This window comes from Bos grunniens, chromosome 29, assembly GCF_055505025.1.
Source record: "Bos grunniens cultivar Pamir isolate PY7600 chromosome 29, Bosgru_T2T1.0, whole genome shotgun sequence".
Lineage (NCBI taxonomy): Eukaryota > Metazoa > Chordata > Mammalia > Artiodactyla > Bovidae > Bos > Bos grunniens.
Window position 1 is genome coordinate 22,582,375 of NC_141193.1, and position 18,081 is coordinate 22,600,455.

The 18,081-nt window shown below is 44.5% G+C and overlaps 1 protein-coding gene across 5 annotated transcripts; it reads left to right on the forward strand.

Annotated features, from left to right (window-relative positions):
* The first annotated feature begins 921 nt into the window (after positions 1–921).
* On the forward strand, positions 922–17,684 carry TMEM218 (transmembrane protein 218). Of its 5 annotated transcripts, none has more exons than XR_015157295.1 (6): positions 922–958; positions 9,422–9,621; positions 10,721–10,823; positions 14,727–15,629; positions 16,838–16,990; positions 17,386–17,684. XR_015157295.1 is itself a non-coding variant. In XM_086382948.1 (4 exons), exons 2-4 carry the CDS (start codon positions 9,512–9,514, stop codon positions 14,859–14,861), a joined length of 348 nt encoding a protein of 115 aa, XP_086239074.1. In that variant the 5' UTR covers positions 922–958; positions 9,422–9,511; the 3' UTR covers positions 14,862–16,038. The 5 variants fall into 5 exon arrangements, 1 of the variants encoding a protein (XP_086239074.1); XR_015157292.1 differs by having other exon boundaries at positions 16,891–16,990; XR_015157294.1 differs by having other exon boundaries at positions 16,838–17,684.
* Positions 17,685–18,081: the final 397 nt, after the last annotated feature.

Here is an 18,081-nt window from a genome sequence, read left to right on the forward strand (position 1 = left end):
GCATAGCTACAGAAGATTTACTTGACTTGACCCTGACTTCTCTTTCCCAGTCTGCCCCGTGAGTAATAGGATGATCCTTGCCATAGTGTAAATCCTAAGGCTAACATTAGAATAATGCTAAATACAATAAAGTGAGATGAGGACAAATGAAAACGTGACGTTATTACAGAATCAGTGCTTTAGGAACTCAGTTTTCTCCAAGATGTTTCTCAGGAATCCTTAGTGACTGGGTCTGACCCACTCTCTGAGGCCTAATTTGACTTGATCCCAAGTCCTTTGGTCCACGAAGCCAGTAGGACTTGAACTGTGATACCCACTAGACTCCGAAACAGGCGCTAAGGGGTTGCCTGGACTCTGGGCCTCACACCAGCTGTGCTGTCTCCATAGTAACAGAGTAACAGTAACTGCTTATAACGCAGTTATATAAGTAAGCAGTTATAACTGCTGCTGCTGCTGCTGCTAAGTCCTATTTGGTATGTTTTTTTGTCTGTCCACCCTTCCTGATTAAGCAGTGGAACATGCATTCTTTATCTTATTTCCTTTGGTTGGAAGTTATAAGCAGTTATAACTTCCGCCCAACAACCCGCCCTCCGGCGGGACTGACCAATGGTCCCGTGGGTTACCTAAGGGATGGTGTGATTGACAACGGGGTGGGGCGAGCGCGGGGAGCCCGGACGACCTCTATTCAATCGAACTTGAGGCCTGTCCCAGCAGCCATCGACCAATCAGAGTGCGTAACGGAGGGCGACGTGTCCACCCACCACGCTCCCTGTTGCCTGGAGCCGCGGCGGCGTAAGCAAATGAGGGGAAATTCGGGAGTTAAAAGAGTGGCGCTGATTAGCCAATCCAGAATCTCCTAGATGAAAGCCCACTTGTGATTCGTCCTGAGTAGACCCAAGCCCCTGTGGGCTGAAACTGGCTGGGCTGAGAGTGTGGGACCCGGGAGATGCGAAGCCAGGTGAGCGGGGTGGAGGTGAGGAAAATAGGGGCGGCTGAAGAGAGGAGAGAGAATGGTAGGGGATTGTGGCTGACGGGGGCTGGAATAAGGCTGGGAGCGATGGCGGGGCAGGGATCCCTCAGACTATTATCATCGCTAATCTCCACCCGAGGTCCGGCGGCCAGTAGATGCTGAATTGGGGGAAATCTTGTGATCAAAACCCAAATTTCTCTCCCAACTCCTGGGAAGTGGCCAGGCGAACATTCTGAAGATGAGACCTGGGGGGCACTGTTTTCCTGTTGCCGGTTTGAATCAGCGACTGGGCAGGGAAACTGTTCACTCTCCAGCACTGTAGGGCTGCCTGCTGGGGGCCCCCGGGTGGTGTGGATGACAGACAGGCTGTGGTTGCGCACTTTCAAATCGCAATAGCACCCAGGAAAAAGGGTGGAAGGATGTAATCTGCATCCACTGATCTTCCTTTTCTATCATCACGTGAAGAGATGGTGCCATATCGGTGTTATTTTGGTAGTATGGCAATTGATTTTTTCCCAGACTTTCATTTGATTTCATTACAAAAGTAGAGGCATTATCCTAATATTTTAAAACTCAAACCATATTGAAGTGTTTAAAGTAGAAAAAAGTGTGAAAGTTCACCCTCTCCCACCCAATTATTTTTGAAGACTTGGAACAGCTATAAAGGAAAATGAAAAGGAACCCCCCAGAAAAACCGTTCACTACTGTAACCCATTCTTTTCGCTTTTCTTTAAGACTTACTTTTTATTGAGGTATTGGTTTATAACATTGTATGTTTCATGTGTACAACATTGTATTTCCATCTCTATATGCTCTACAGCGTGCTTACCGCCAAAAATTTAGTTTCTATCAGTCACCCTACAGTTGATCCCCTTTAGCCATTTTTTATCCTCCCCACATTCTCCTCTGATAACCACTGCTCTGTTCTGTGGATCTCCCTCTTGTTTTGGTTTGCTTTGTTCATTTTTGTTTGTTTATTACTAGTATGAGTGAAATTATGTGGTATTTGTCTTTCTCCACTTATTTCACTTAGCCTTAAGAGTGATCCATGTTGGCATGGCAAGATTTCATCTTTTTTAATGGTTCAATAGTGTTCCATTTTATTTATTTATTTATTTATTTTTCCCCATTTTATATATGTATATATATTGGTGGCTCAAATGGTAAAGAATCTGCCCTCAATGTGGGAGACCCGGGTTTGATCCCTGGGTTGAGAAGATCCCCTGCAGAAAGGAATGGCTACCCACTCCAATATTCTTGGCCTGGAGAATTCCATGGACAGAGGAACCTGGAGGGCTACAGTCCACAGGGTCCCAAAGAGTTGGACACGATTAAGTGACTAACACTTTCACTTCATGGGTATCTCTCTCTCTCTCTCTCTCTCTCTCTCTCTATATATATATATATACACACCCAACTTCTTTATCCATTCACCTGTTGATGGGCACTGAAGTTGTTTCCATATTTTAGATATTGTAAATAATGCTGTGGTGAACACAGAGTCACATATATCTTTTCAAATTGGTGTTTTCATGTTCTTTGGATAAATGCCCAGAAATGGGATACCTGGGGGTTTTGGTAGTTGTATTCTTAATTTTTTGAGGAATCTCCATACTGTTTTCCATAGTGCCTGCATGCTCCATCACTAAGTCATGTCTGACTCTTTGCGACCTTATGGACTGTAACTCTCAGGCTTCTCTGTCCATGGAATTCTCCAGGCAAGAATACTGGAGAATGGGTAGCCATTCCATTCCCCAGGGGATCTTCCCGACCCATGGATTGAACCTGGGTGTTCTGCATTGCAGGCAGATTTTTTACCATCTGAGGAAGATGGCTAACCACCAGGGAAGCCCAATTCTCAGAAGAGGGTTGAAAAAGCCTTGTATATTAATTAAAAGGCTTCCCAGGTGGCACAGTGGTAAAGAGTCCACCTGCCAATGCAGGAGACACAGGAGACACCAGTTCGATCAGTGGATTGGGAAGATCCCTTGGAGAAGGAAATGGTAACCCACTCCCATATTCTTGCCTGGAAAATTCTTTTTATTTTATTTTTTTATCAAGCTTTACTCAATAATTTAGCTATTCCAATAAGGGAAATAATCACAAGCATTATGCCCACACTCAGTTAACAAGATAAAATGAGTAGATGTTCACCCTTTCCCCACAAAAACATTCTGTACTTTATCCAGCCCTGCCTTTCTATGCTTAGTAAGAAAATGTATGGTTTGGTTGTAAAATGACAAACTTCATTCTTATAAGAGGTTGGGGATATTCATCTCAATACTTTAAAGCTGTACCGTGTACAGAACCCAATGTCAAATGAACTTTCATGTTTCTCTGGAGGAGTGAAGGGCAATATTTCTAATAATACCAGCTTCAACTACTATTTGCTCTGTATTCTAGGTGTTAGAGTTGGTACAAGCCTTACAGGTAATTTACATAATATCCAAAACAGCAGCAACTACACTTAACTAGTTCTCTTGCTAAGGGCAGTACTGTCAACCAAGCAGGAAACCTGAGTCACCTCTAATGCCACCTTCCTAAGCCCCTTCCCATTTCCATAGCTAAGATGAAGCCCAGACCTGCCTCATCTCTTATCTGGAGAATTGCAATAGTCTCCTAACTGGTCACTAGTCTCTATTCTCTGATCTCAGCTCATATGTACCCTGCTACCAATTACCTTTTTAGAAATTAATATTTATCTCAAAAATTTCAAAAATAGTTAATATTGCCCTGGAAATTATAACAAAGACCTATACACAAACAACTAGATTAATAAACATTAACTTTTTTTCTCTCATCTGCTTAAGTTTTTTATTTTCAAGAAACAAACCATCACAGATTTAGTTCAGATCCCTTTGTTCTCTTTCCTGGCCCCATTCTCCTTCCTTCCTCTCTCCCCAGAGACATACAATCTCCTGAAATTGTTTTGCGCCATTTATGCCCATGGTTTTATGTTTACTGTATATCTCAAAATATATAATGATTTAGGTATTTTTTTTTAATTTTAAAGATACAAATAGTATAGTATTGTGGGCTTCATTCTGCAACTTGCTTTTAGACTCGATATTGGGTTTTTTTGGGTTGACCAAAAAGATCATTTGGGTTTTTCCATAAGATGTTATGGAACACACTTTTTGGCCAACCTAGTAGATACATTCATGTCAGTACAGCTAGCTCAAGTTCATTGATTTTAAGTTGTCATGAGTATATAATACCCATCCCCTTACTGATGGGCATTTAGATTTTCTCAGATGTTTTGCTATCATGAACACCTTTGTTCACATCTCTTTATGCCAGAGTTTATTGATCTAGGCTTGGGCTTCTCTCATAGCTTAGTTGGGAAAGACTGCCTGCAATGCAGGAGACCCGGGTTCAATCCCTGGGTCGGGAAGATCCCCTGAAGAAGGAAATGGCAACCCACTCCAGTTCTTGCCTGGAGAATCCCATGGACAGAGGATCCTGGCAGGCTATAGTCCATGGGGTTGCAAGAGTCAAATGTGACTTAGTGATTAAACCTCCACATGGTTCTTTAAGGGGGTGGCACTTATATGTAGAGTACATCATGAGAAACGCTGGGCTGGAGGAAGCACAAGCTGGAGTCAAGATTTCCAGGAGAAATATCAATAATCTCATATATGCAGATGACACCACTCTTATGGCAGAAAGTGAAGAAGAACTAAAGAGCCTCTTGATGAAAATGAAAGAGAGAGTGAAAAAGTTGGCTTAAAGCTCAACATTCAGAAAACTAAGATCATGGCATCTGGTCTCATCACTTCATGGCAAATAGATGGGGAGACAGTGGAAATGGTGGCAGACTTTATTTTTCTGGGCTCCAAGATCACTGCAGATGGTGATTGCAGCCATGAAATTAAAAGACACTTACTCCTTGGAAGGAAAGTTATGACCAGCCTAGACAGCATATTGAAAAGTAGAGACATTACTTTGCCAACAAAGGTCTGTCTAGTCAAGGCTATGGTTTTTCCAGTGGTCATGTATGGATGTGAGAGTCAGACTATAAAGAGAGCTGAGCACCGAAGAATGATGCTTTTGAACTGTGGTGTTGAAGAAGACTCTTGAGAGTCCCTTGGACTGCAAGGAGATCCAACCAGACCATCCTAAAGGAGATCGGTCCTGAGTGCTCATTGGAAGGACTGATGCTAAAGCTGAAACTCCAATACTTTGGCCACCTGATGCAAAGAGCTGACTCATTTGAAAAGACCCTGATGCTGGGAAAGATTGAGAGTAGGAGGAAAAAGGGATGACAAAGGATGAGATGGTTGGATGGCATCACCGACTCGATGGACATGGGTTTGGGTGGACTCCGGGAGTTGGTGATGGACAGGGAGGCCTGGTGTGCTGCAATTCATGGGGTCACAAGGAGTCGGACACGACTGAGCGACTGAACTGAACTCTCCGTTTGGTCATTTTGGAGTTTGTGAGGGCACCTTTGGTTATTAGTGTGATTTTGGAGGCACTCCTGGGGTTTACAGAGCAGGACTAGGGCTGCTGGAAGTCCCGTGATACACTGGACAGCCCCTCACCATGAAGAATTGTCCTTCATCCTGCACAACATCCCAAGTGTCTCACAGGATATTCATTTCTAATATGAACCCAGAATCTTACTCCAATTTTTATATAAGCATAATGTATCTTTTGGCACAGTTGAACATAGTAAAATTTCCAGGAATGCAACTCTAATGTAAATCAGGGGGAAATTATACTTATTTGTAGTTTGGAACTCTTACCAGAGTCGTTCATCACTGTAGAAAACCCCGTAAGTGAAGGCAGCCCAGCCCGTGGTATTTGAGTTGCTGTGAAACACACCTGCATCAGCCTGCGTTTGTAGTTCTTGCGTTCATGCCGATTCTAAGTTTAGGTGCGAGCATCTGAGTGCGGTCCTTCATTATGTATTCTAGTGTAGTCAGCCTTGAACGTTTGTATATTTAAACATATGCTGTTTTATTACGAATAACTTTCCATTTAAAATTGGCTGCTGCGTATGATATAAAGCAGAGATCTGGTTTTATTATTTTCTGATTGGATAATCACTTATCCCAACACTGTCTATGAAACCCTCTACCCGTTGACTATGAAGCCAACTCTGTCCTGTGCAAAGTTCTCCTGAATGCGTGGCTCTGCTTCTGGGCTTTCTGTTTTGTTGCACTGGCCCATGCGTCTCTATGCCACGATCACACTGTTTTAATTACCGTGGTTCTATAATGTGTCTTGTAGCAGTTGGTAACATGAAAGGCGAGTTTTCCATCCTAGTTCCCAAAATTGTTTTTGCTATTCTTGGGTTTTTGCTCTTGCATGTGAATTTAGGATTGGTTTTCAAGTTCCACAAAAAACTATTTCGAGATTTTGGTTAGAATTGCATTGAGCTGATAACTTAAGGAAAATTGAATTTGAATATTAAACCATCCCATCCATTCAGGAACAGGGGTTATTTCTCTATTCAGGCCTTTAAAATATATAAATATATCTTTGAATAAAGTTTTATACTTTTTGCCATAAAAATCTTTACATCTTTTGTTGGATTTATTCCTACTTCCCTGTATATACTTATTCATACACACAACCCTTTTATTGCAAAAGGTTCAAATATATTCAAAAGTATAGAAAATAGTATAGGAAAATTGATATATTCACCACTCCATCTTCAACAGTGAATTCAGGACTAGCCTTGTTTATATTGATCCCTTTCTCCTCTGTCCTAGATAATTATAAAATTCCTAGACATCATTTTCTGTTATTTGTGTTGTGTGTGTTTGTGTATTTGTATATTAAAAGTAATCTTTTAGTAATATAACCACATCATCACATTAAAAAAAAAACATTATTTTTCACTTAAAAAATAAACAGTGATTCCCTAACATCGTCAAATACCCAGATACTGTTCAAATTCCTCCAGTCATCTCCTAAAAGGTTTTGTGTAACAGGTTTGTTTGAGTCAGGAACCAAACAAGGCCCATATATTACATTTGTCTGGTGTGTCTCTTCAGACTTTCTTTGAAATAAACCTTTTTGGAAAAGTAAAAGACACATAATGAAAAATATGCAAATCAGAAGTGTACAGCTAGATACAGTTTAACAGAATTAACAAAGCTGTGTAACCCACACCCAGCTGAAGAAACAAAATTCCATAAGCACCCCAGAAGCCCCTTTAGTCACAAGGCAACCACACTCCTGACTTCTACCCCCAAATTAGTTTGAACTGGTTTTGAACATTATGTATATGTTATCACACAGTGTGAACTCTTTGGCCTCTGGCTTTCTATACTTAGTGTTTGCAGAGCCTACCCACAGTGCTGGGATGGTTGTAGTCTGTTCACTCTCGCTTCTTTTTACTCTTCCACTGTATGAGTGAATAAGTTGTATCTATAACACCAACTCTTTGCAACCCTAAGGCCTGTAGCCCACAAGGCTCCTCTGTCCATGGAATTTTCCAGGCAAGAATACTGCAGTGGGTTGCAGTCTGCTACTCCAGGAGATCTTCCTGACCCAGGGATCGAACCTGGGTCTTCTGTGTCTCCTGCATTAGCAGGAAGATTCTTTAACACTAGCGCCACCTGAGAAAGCTCACTTACCTATTTAATTGATGTATATTCAGGTCATTTCAGGTTGTAACTATTTCTAATAGGTCTGCCCTGAATTTTTGTGCATCTTTTAGTGAACTTATGACATGTCTGTTGGGGACACACCCAGGAAGAGAACAGTTGGATCTAGGGTTCACATATTCAGCTTTATTAGATATAGCCAAAGAGTCTCCAAAGTGCTAGTAAGAACTTACACTCTCCCAGCAGAGTACAAGGCTTCCAGTTACACCACATTTTTGTCAACACTTGGAGTTGTCCATCATTTTCATTTTAGCCATTCTGGTAGGTGTCTAGAGGTACTGTATTTTATTTGCAATTTCCTAATGAAGGAGATTCTGAAGGAGATCAGCCCTGGGATTTCTTTGGAAGGACTGATGCTAAAGCTGAAACTCGAGTACTTTGGCCACCTCATGCGAAGAGTTGACTCACTGGAAAAGACTCTGATGCTGGGAGGGATTGGGGGCAGGAGGAGAAGGGGACGACAGAGGATGAGATGGCTGGATGGCATCACTGAGTCGATGGATGTGAGTCTGGGTGAACTCCAGGAGTTGGTGATGGACAGGGAGGCCTGGCATGCTGCGATTCATGGGGTCGCAAAGAGTTGGACACAACTGAGCAGCTGAACTGAACTGAATGAAGGAGATGGGAATACCAGATCACCTGACGTGCCTCTTGAGAAACTTGTATGCAGGTCAGGAAGCAACAGTTAGAGCTGGACATGGAACAACAGACTGGTTCCAAATAGGAAAAGGAGTACATCAAGGCTGTATATTGTCATGCTACTGATTTAACTTATATGCAGAGTACATCATGAGAAACTGTAGGCTGGAAGAAGCACAAGCTGGAATCAAGATTGCTGGGAGAAATATCAATAACCTCAGATATGGAAATGACACCACCTTTATGGCAGAAAGTGAAGAACATCTAAAGAGCTTCTTGATGAAAGTGAAAGAGGAGAGTGAAAAAGCTGGCTTAAAGCTCAACATTCAGAAAACGAAGATCATGGTATCTGGTCTCATCACTTCATGGGAAATAGAGGTGGAAACAGTGTCAGACTTTATTTTTCTGGGCTCCAAGATCACTGCAGATGGTGACTGCAGCCATGAAATTAAAAGACGCTTACTCCTTGGAAGGAAGTTATGACCAACCTAGGCAGCATATTAAAAAGCAGAGACATTACTTTGCCAACAAAGGTCCGTCTAGTCAAGGCTATGGTTTTTCCTGTGGTCATGTATGGATGTGAGAGTTGGCCTGTGAAGAAAGCTGAGCGCCAAAGAATTGATGCTTTTGAGTTGTGGTGTTGGAGAAGATTCTTGAGAGTCCCTTGGACTGCAAGGAGATCCAACCAGTCCATCTTAATGGAGATCGGTCCTGGGTGTTCATTGGAAGGACTGATGCTAAAGCTGAAACTCCAATCTTTGGCCATCTGATGTGAAGAGCTGACTTCATTTGAAAAGACCCCGATCCTGGGAAAGATTGAGAGCAGGAGGAGAAGGGGATGATAAAGGATGAGATGGTTGGATGGCATCATTGACTCAATGGACATGAGTTTGGGTAAACTCTGGGAGCTGGTGATGGACAGGGAGGCCTGGCGTGCTGCAGTTCATGGGGTCGCAAAGAGTTGGACACGACTGAGCAACTGAACTGAACTGAATGACTAATGAAGTTGAGCACTTTTCACATATATATATTGGCCATTTGTATATCCTCTGTCAAGGGTTTATTCTTAGCTGCTTGATATGTCAGTTTCTGAGAGAGACTTATTAAGACCTGTATTGATGACTCCTCCTCCCACATCAATCATCAGAAGTTTCCCAGAATGAATTCAGACTTTCTGTGTCTGACCTCCTAGGAAACCCAGGAACACCCAGAAGCCCAGCAGCACCCCTAACAGCAGGACCAGCTCATCGCACTGTGCCAGGTGCTCAGCCGCGCCCCCCGCATGGCTGGCACGGTGCTTGGCGTAGGGGCCGGCGTGTTCGTCCTCGCCCTGCTCTGGGTGTCGGTGCTGCTGCTGTGTGCCCTGCTGTTCAGAGCCTCGGGGGCAGCTAGGTAAGGCCTTCTCTCCAGCTGGGAGTCCGAGGTAAAAGCAATCAGATGCGAAATCGCTGATGCTCATGAAACATTTAGAATTCAGAAGCTCATTGTCATTACCGGCAGTTGGAAGGAGTTGCATTTTAACCTCTTTATCATAAGCACTGACTGTGTTATTTATACTCGGAAGCAGAGGTGGGAGGAGAAGGGAGGGAGTACATGTCAGCTCTCAGCATACAGGAGATGAGGACATGGGAGATGAAAAGAGAATCTGCTTTCGCTGTCGCTTGAGTTTCTTGGGGTCACGCGTGTGCGTGTTTCTTAATTGTTAAGATTCATGGCAGGTGCTGGGTCCAGCCCGTGAGGCTCCAGCCCAGGGCCCCAGAAAGCTGAAGGGTCATGGGTGACTTGGACTGGTGTTGACTTACAGAATCAGGGTATAAACTGACTCTAAGGACACTGTAGAGTCATACTCCCTGGCCAGATTGTGTAGGTACAAAACAAGTTACATCATTTACTAAAGTTTTTTGGTTGCAAACACAGCAGTGGGGGATCAGGGAGGGGCCACTTCGGGTTTTCCTATGACCACACAGAGGTCAAAATAAAAACTACCTATTCCTGACAGGGTACGATTGACGTACATACACTACTGTGTATAAAGGTGACTCGTGGGAATCTGCTGAATAACACAGGGAGCCCAGCTCGGTGCTCTGCGCTGACCTAGAGGGGTGAGATGGGGGTGGGTGGGAGGCTTAAGAGGGAGGGGATATATGTGTACATATAAGTGATTCACCTTGTTGTATGTTAGAAACCAACACAGCATTGTAAAGCAGTTATCCTCCAATTAAAAATAAAATTTAAAAATCCCACCAATTCCCATTCTTAGGAACTTGGAATTCCCAGGAATAACAGGAATGCATCCCGCTAGTACCTATCTGGGAAGATGGGCTTTGGGAGGAAGGGGAAACATTTCTGAATTCCCGTGGTGCTGGGGCAGCACACTGGGCCCTGTTAATGGATGAGACGGAATATGGACCCCAGGGAAAAGCCAGGCCCAGCCTAACAGATTGCAGAGGACGCTAAGCCGTGCTTTTAACCCCCTGTCTTTGGGCCGCAGGTTCTCTGTCATTTTCGTGTTCCTCGGTGCTCTGATCGTCACAGCCATTCTGTTGCTCTTCCCTCGAGCCAGTGACGCCCCAGCCCCCGAGGCAGAGATGAAGGTAAAAGCCTGGGTTTTGTTTCATCAGTCTTCTTTCTCCTGGTCTAGACCTCTGCCCTGCCCCGCGTGGTCCCCAGTGCCAGCAGGGCTGAAGTGTGTTCAAAAAATTACAAAGTTGAAACCAGGATGGGGTGTGGGACGGCTCAGGGTGGGTTTTAAACTCCCTCCCACTTCTTCCCGTGTCCACTGGCAACACCTCGAGGCAGCTGTTTGCCTGGATTTGCTTCCGAGCGAGCCCGCCGCAGGGCCAGAGACGAGTGGGCAGGCTCCCACTCCTGGTCGCCTTGGCTCGGAAACTCCGATCCCAGGCGACACTCAGGTAGTGCCCTCAGGTGCTAATCGACATGCTTTTTCATCATGTGTTTGGATTTTCCCGCTGGCGGTGAAGAGGGAGTATTCTCCATAGAGAAGGGCAGAGAGGAAGGAGGAACACCGCTGTGGTGCGTGGACAGTGTAGCCACAGATGCACTTCACACCAACAGCCTTCGGGGAGTCCCTTCCGTTCTCCTTTCCAGAACCAGATCTCCCAGCACATACCTGTCTAAATGGAGTTTTATCATCTCTCTCATAGACGCCCCCCATCCTGGTTCCTTCCCGACTGGGGCTCTGGCTTTACCATGGTCTCAGATCTCTACAGTCTTGATAATCTCTACAATCTTGACATCCTGTGGCCCATTACTCCTTCTAGCAACTTTTTTCCGCTATTTTAATTTTTTAAGATGTAATGATGGCACTTCCTTGGAGGTCCAATGGTTAAGACTTCACCTTCCAATGCAAGAGATACAGGTCCAATCCCTGATTAAGTAACTAAGATCCCACATGCCTCGTGGCGAAAAAACCAAAACAATGTTGTAACAAATTCAATAAAGACTTTAAAAATGCTCCACATCAGCAAAAAGAAAAAAAAAAAAACTAAACAAAAAAGAAGTAATGGTGATAATAGCTAACACTGTTTAAGGCATCACTGTGTGCGGGGTCCTGTGCTAAGCATGTTATTTACATGCTGTCATTCAAACCTCAGGACAACCCTAAGTAGCACGACACAGGTACTGTTAGTGTCCGTTTCATAGGTCAGGATGCTAAGGCTGGGAGGGGCTGGGGTAACTTACCCAGGAAGAGGCCGAGCAAGGATTCAAGCTGAGGTCTGTCTTCAATACCTTCACAATGGGGACCCAACAGCATATCAGGGGCCATCACCAAGAGTTTAAAGGCAACTGTTTTGACACCAGACATCAGTACACAAAATTATATTATAACTTCTGAACTGGACTCGGCACCCCTTTCTAGTGCTATGTAGGACTGACCATGGCCAAAGGGAAGACATTCTGAAAATTCCAAGGGAAACAGTACTTAGCCACACAAAACTAAGGTGCTGTTTTCATACATGCTGGGTTTTTGGTCAGCATCTGACAACCACTCTGACCATGCCAGGACAGTGACCAGTTTTCCTATCTTAAATGGGGAAAGCGATGAAGTCTGGGTATTTCTTAATCACTGGGGATGTGAACATTGGAAGAAGGGCCCAGAGCAAACCTGTCTTGAAATCAATCCGTCTTCCTTCTTTGCTCTGTCATGTGAGTTTCAGACCCAGTTTCAGACCAGGAGAGCAGATCAGCCTTTTGAGCAAAATCTGTTCATCAGCACGGCCAGCAGAGATTGGAGTTCTCATTCTCAGGTTTGGAGCCCCAGCCCCTGTAAGCGGCCTGGCTCAATACTGTATCAATAATACATGGCCTGGGCCTTCCGCACCCAAGGCCTGCTAATTGGCTAATTAAAAAGTGAACCGTGTCGAACAAGGAAACATGTAGCCCGCAAGAGACATGTTCAGTCCTGGAGCCAAGGTCAAAGTCATGTCAGAGCCGTTTCATCCAACTGACCTTTGTTGTAAGCTGGCTGTTGGGGTAACCTCCAGAGCAGCCCTCTCCCCTGATGTCCTTGGATCTCAGTGATCACAGGAGAGCTTGGACTTGACAGGTGCTTGGTGCATCTCTGCTGTATTAGTTACCGACTGCTGCTGTAACAAATCACTGCAAGATCGGTGGCTTACAACACACATTTACTATCTTATAGTTCCACAGGCTAGAATCCCAAAATCAGCTTCCCTGGGCTAAAATCAAGGGGTTGCCGGGGCTGTCGTCCTTTCTGGAGGTTCTGGGGAGAAATGTTTCCTTGCCTTTTCCGCTTCCAGGGGCCACCCTTGGGCTTGTGGACCCCTTGCTCCCTCTTCAGAAACAGCAAAATAGCATCTCTCTGTGTCTGCCTCCATCCTCACATCTCTGTGTCTCTGACCCTCTCTTCCGCCTCCCTCAACCTCTTCTGAAGAGCCCTGTGATTACATTGGGACACGTGTATTAAACAGTTCAGACCAGCCTCCTTATTTTTTTATTGGAGTATAATTACTTTATGATGTGTTAGATTCCGCTGTGCAATGAAGTGAATTAGCCATATGTACACATATATCCCCTTCCTCTCGGACCTCCCTCCCACCCCACCGCCATCCCACCCCTCTGGGCCATCACATAGCACCAAAACTCCCTGTGCGATAGAGCGGCTTCCCACTAGCTATCTGTTTTACACATGGTGGTATGTATATGTCAATCCCAACCTCCCAATTTGTCCTCCTCTCTACTTCCCCCAAAAACATAAATACAATGGAATATTATTACCCTTAAAAAGGAACAAAGTTGAGGCATTTGTAGAGACAACAATGGACCCAGAGTCTGTCATACAGCATGAACTGAGTCAGAAAGAGAAAAACAAATATTGTATATTAACGCATATATGTGAAATCTAGAAAAATGATGCAGATGAACCTATCTGCAGGGCAGGAATAGAGACACAGAGGTATGGACATAGAGAATGGACAGTCTCCCTATTTAAGGTCAATGGGTTAACAACTGTAATTCCATCTACAGCCTTAATTCTCCTTTGTCATGCAATTTAACACATTTAGAGTTTCTGGAGATCAGGATGTGGACATTGTAGAGCCATTATCGTATCAACCACAATCCTGCAGGTATTTGGGGATGTCTTCAGGTACTAGGTTCTGAAAGCTTCGGGAGGTTTCGATGTCCCTGGTCACTTGGTTTGTGTTCCTGCTCTATTAAGTCTGTAGATTAAACTGCTTTTTCCTGCCCAGACTTAGGCAGCACCCTTTGGATCTGTGGAAAACAGAATTCCAGCAGTGAACAGTAGACAAGTGGGTAGAGCCAATATGAACAACAGGCCTCTGTCAGCAAAGACCAGCAGCTCTGGGGCCTCAAGTACGGCTGGTTGCCAGGCAGCCAACTGTACGAACTGGGACAAGTTTCCTTTCCTCTTAGTGTTTCAGGACCGCAGGTAGATGGCCATTCCCCAGCCCTTGGAATGCTGGGTTATGAATGTTAGGGTTCAGAACTCCTCTGGTAAAAGTTTTAGAGTTCCCTTTTCATTCTGGAAATGACCCCTCCTGAGTTGGCCATGGGTTGATGGCGTGGGGGTTTGAACCTTGAGTATGTGGGGGATTAGTATACTATTGTATTTTTATACATGTTTAAAGTTCTCCATAATGAAAAGTTGACAGCCACAAAATAAGCCTTTCTGAGACCAAGCAAGTAAGGTTCTCGTTCATTCTTTCGGATAACTCATTTCAGAACAGAAAAGGACTTGCCTTCAGAGTGTTTATGAATCTCCTACATCAAGCCTGTGTTTGTTCCCTGTACTTTATTAAGCCTTTTCATTAAGCTTCTGTTTATCTTGTATTTCTGCCTCAGCATGTTGAGAAAAAGGTTCTTATCCATTTACAAGATGTTACTGGAAGTTATGAATATGGACAGATCCTGGGCCCACTCATTAGAGATTCCAGTTGAGCCCAGTCAAGGCGCAGGCATGACAGTAATTTCACTTTTAACGTTTCTTTCTCCAGATTGTAGATGCCTTTTTCATTGGCCGCTATGTCCTGCTGGCTTTCCTCACTGCCGTCTTCCTTGGAAGCCTTTTCTTGGTTCTAATCCATCACATCCTGGAGCCAATCTATGCCAAACCACTGCGGTCCTACTGAGCCGCCTTCGGGAAAACCAAGACCTTGTTCTCCCTCTCGCTTTGATGTCACTGGTGAGCAGCAAGGTACTGTTCAGAGTTTTGTGTTGACAGCCTTCCTGCCTTAAAATCAGAGGATCATCTCTTCATCATGAAGACAAATCCGTTGAGTCCTGGCTTCCAGAAACAGGATTGCAGAATTGCCCCTGAGGAGAGATTCTCACCAGCTTAAGGGGGATTTCACTGTCTTCTCAGCACCTGCACCTCAGGTTCTCCTCCTCTTTTGAAAAGGAAATAGCAACAGTGATCTGCTTAGGTTTTTCAGTCAAGACATCAGCAAGTGAATTTTGAGAAAAAGGGTACTTTAGCTTCTCCTGTCCAACAGATGGAAGAACTTGGTCCTTTTTGATAATATGTGAAATACTTAATTTCAAGGTCAAGATCATTTGGGAAAGAAAGGCCCTCAAAGTTCAAAAGATTATTTGAACGTGGTGACTTGGAGACATATATCAGGTGCCAGCTTTGCAGCGCTCTGCGTGTCACACCACAGGGCTCCACTAAGGCCTTGGTGTCACTTTCTGCTGCCTCGAGAAAGCAGTCAGCAGCAGCCAGAGGACTGACTTTCACCTCAAGCTCCTGGGCACAGCTTCCTGAATCTAGCATTTCTACAGTTCAGGTTCATGGGGGGATTAGAGGCAGAGTTTGGAAACGCCAGTTGTGTGTCCTGCCGCCCTCTCTAGATTCTCCTTCTTCCAGTATTTGGTGGTCTTCGTTCCTTTATTTAGTTACCGTAAGTGTCCATGTTGGGGTATTGTCATCCCTTTCATCTTTGTAGCTCTTTCTCCAAAGCTGATGAGGAATGTCTATCCCCAGGCTTAGATATAACTTTATACTTAAGTTCCCAGACCAAGTGAAATCTGTCATTAAATGGTGGGTGGGGGCGGGCAGCTCTAGGCTGTTTTCACCTTGGGAGTCTCAACCTGGCACCTGAGAACTATTTGAAGGACCTTCTGGCTGAAAATTAAGAACCAGAAAAAAGTTGGAAAAAGAACTTTGATAGAGTACATGCTATATGCCAGTTAGTGCACAAGTCTTTCCCGCCATCCCCCCCACCCCCAACGCCCACCGCCCGCCGCTCCACAAATGTAAATGACAAGCCTGTGTGTTCAGGGCAAAAATATACTTTTGTACAAAGGGTATTTTAGCTCGGCCTGCCTTCTGTAGATCCCATAACTACCAGCAGTGGTGAAGAGAATGATGGATCACTTTATGTCTTTATGCTCAAAGCAATCATGTCCAACCCTTAAGAAAAAAAAAACCCCACAGGATTGGGATAAGAAATAGAAGGCTGAGAGGGCACAAAATCACAAAATGAATTTCGCTAAGTTCTATGGGGGGGACCCCCAATAATCAATGGTTAATATCATTCCCCTTGTGCTCAGGCCTTCCTGGAGACAGACTTAGAGGGTGTCCCTTAAATACAAACAGAAATCATCTCAGTGCCCCCATTCGTTGCTCTATGATCAAGGCCTCAGCACGGGTTGTGCTACCCAGAGGGAATCCTGTGGCAAAGAAACTGGTGATCCCACTGTTTGGGAGGTGGGAGGAGAGCAATTCAGGGCTTCTGTGCAAGAAAACAGGTTATTTCAGTTCAGTTCAATTCAGTCACTCAGTTGTGTCTGACTCTTTGTGACCCCATGGACTGCAGCATAGCCTCTTTTTTTTTTTTTTAATTTTATTTAATTTTTAAACTTTACATAATTGTATTAGTTTTGCCAAATATCAAAATGAATCCACCACAGGTATACATGTGTTCCCCATCCTGAACCCTCCTCCCTCCTCCCTCCCCATACCATCCCTCTGGGTCGTCCCAGTGCACTAGCCCCAAGCATCCAGTATCGTGCATCGAACCTGGACTGGCATCTCGTTTCATACATGATATTTTACATGTTTCAATGCCATTCTCTCAAATCTTCCCACCCTCTCCCTCTCCCACAGAGTCCATAAGACTGTTCTATACATCACTGTCTCTTTTGCTGTCTCGTACGCAGCATAGCCTCTTAAAATTGTATCCTGACAAAGACCACATCAGCACATTACCCCGCACTGATCCACTAGATGGCGCTGTCTCAAGCTGGCAGAACACACCAGGTAATTTTTTGACAAGTTCTTTCTGTGTCTCATAAAATAGAGGTAAAGCTAACATTCTTTACTGATGCGCAGTATCAGATATTTAACCTAAAAATTCACCAGAGTTATTGTGCGCTGTTGCGTTGCTAGGAAATGTACTACCATTCACCCACGTTGCACACAGCAGGTGTCTCGGAGCTCATTATGTGCTCACAGAACGTGAAGCGTGGTCCTTGTGGAGTAAATCCACTCGAGAACGAGGCTCTGAGGCTTCTCGGCTGCCTTCCTGACTCCGTCCCGGGATAAAGACGTCCAAATCATTTCTAAATGTTTTTACTCTGACATAAAGTAAGCCATTTCTTGTTCTGTTCTCTGAGACAGACTTTTCTATCAACTCTGTCCTGTCGTTGCTGCAGTTGAACGATTTTGTTTTGCTTTGATTTGCATCGATGGGTCCAGCAACGTGCTGTGGGGACGTCCCTGGTGGCCCAGTGGTTACAGAATCCGACTGCCAATGCAGGGGACACAGGTTCAATCCCTGATCCAGGACGATCCCACATGCCGCGGAGCAGCAGAGCCCATGTGCCACTCAGTTGGCCCGTGTGCCACTGCTGAAGCCACTGCAACGAGAAGTCCTGGTACCCCAACGAAGAGTAGCCCCCACTCAGCAACAAAGACTCGGCACAACCAAAAATAAATAAAAATACAAAAGAAACCTGCTGCAGTTATTTCACAGGTGAGAGACAAGCAGAGAGATAAGGGGATTGTAAAAAGTTGCACAAGTAGTAACGAGGCTCCCACTTGACACTGGGATCCTGGTATCTCATTTCTCAAAACAGTTTAATGATCAGTTTTGGCTTTCAGGCAACTCCTTATTTTTCCATTGGCTAATATTATTTCCTAACTACTTATACCCACCATTCCTGTGACCCATATCCAAAACAGATAAGTGAAAAGTGAAAATGAAGTCGCTCAGTGGTGTCCGACTCTTTGGGACCGCATGGACTGTAGCCTATCAGGCTCCTCCGTCTATGGAATTTTCCAGGCAAGAGTGCTGGAGTGGATTGCCATTTCCTTCTCCAGGGGATCTTCCCAACCCAGGATTCAAACCC

Coding starts and splice junctions, on each gene's coding strand:
- TMEM218 (XM_086382948.1), top strand. CDS start 9,512: ATGGCTGGCACGGTGCTTGGCGTAGGGGCCGGCGTGTTCGTCCTCGCC. Junction 9,622..10,720: donor AGAGCCTCGGGGGCAGCTAG/GTAAGGCCTTCT, acceptor TTTGGGCCGCAG/GTTCTCTGTCATTTTCGTGT. Junction 10,824..14,726: donor CCCCCGAGGCAGAGATGAAG/GTAAAAGCCTGG, acceptor TTCTTTCTCCAG/ATTGTAGATGCCTTTTTCAT.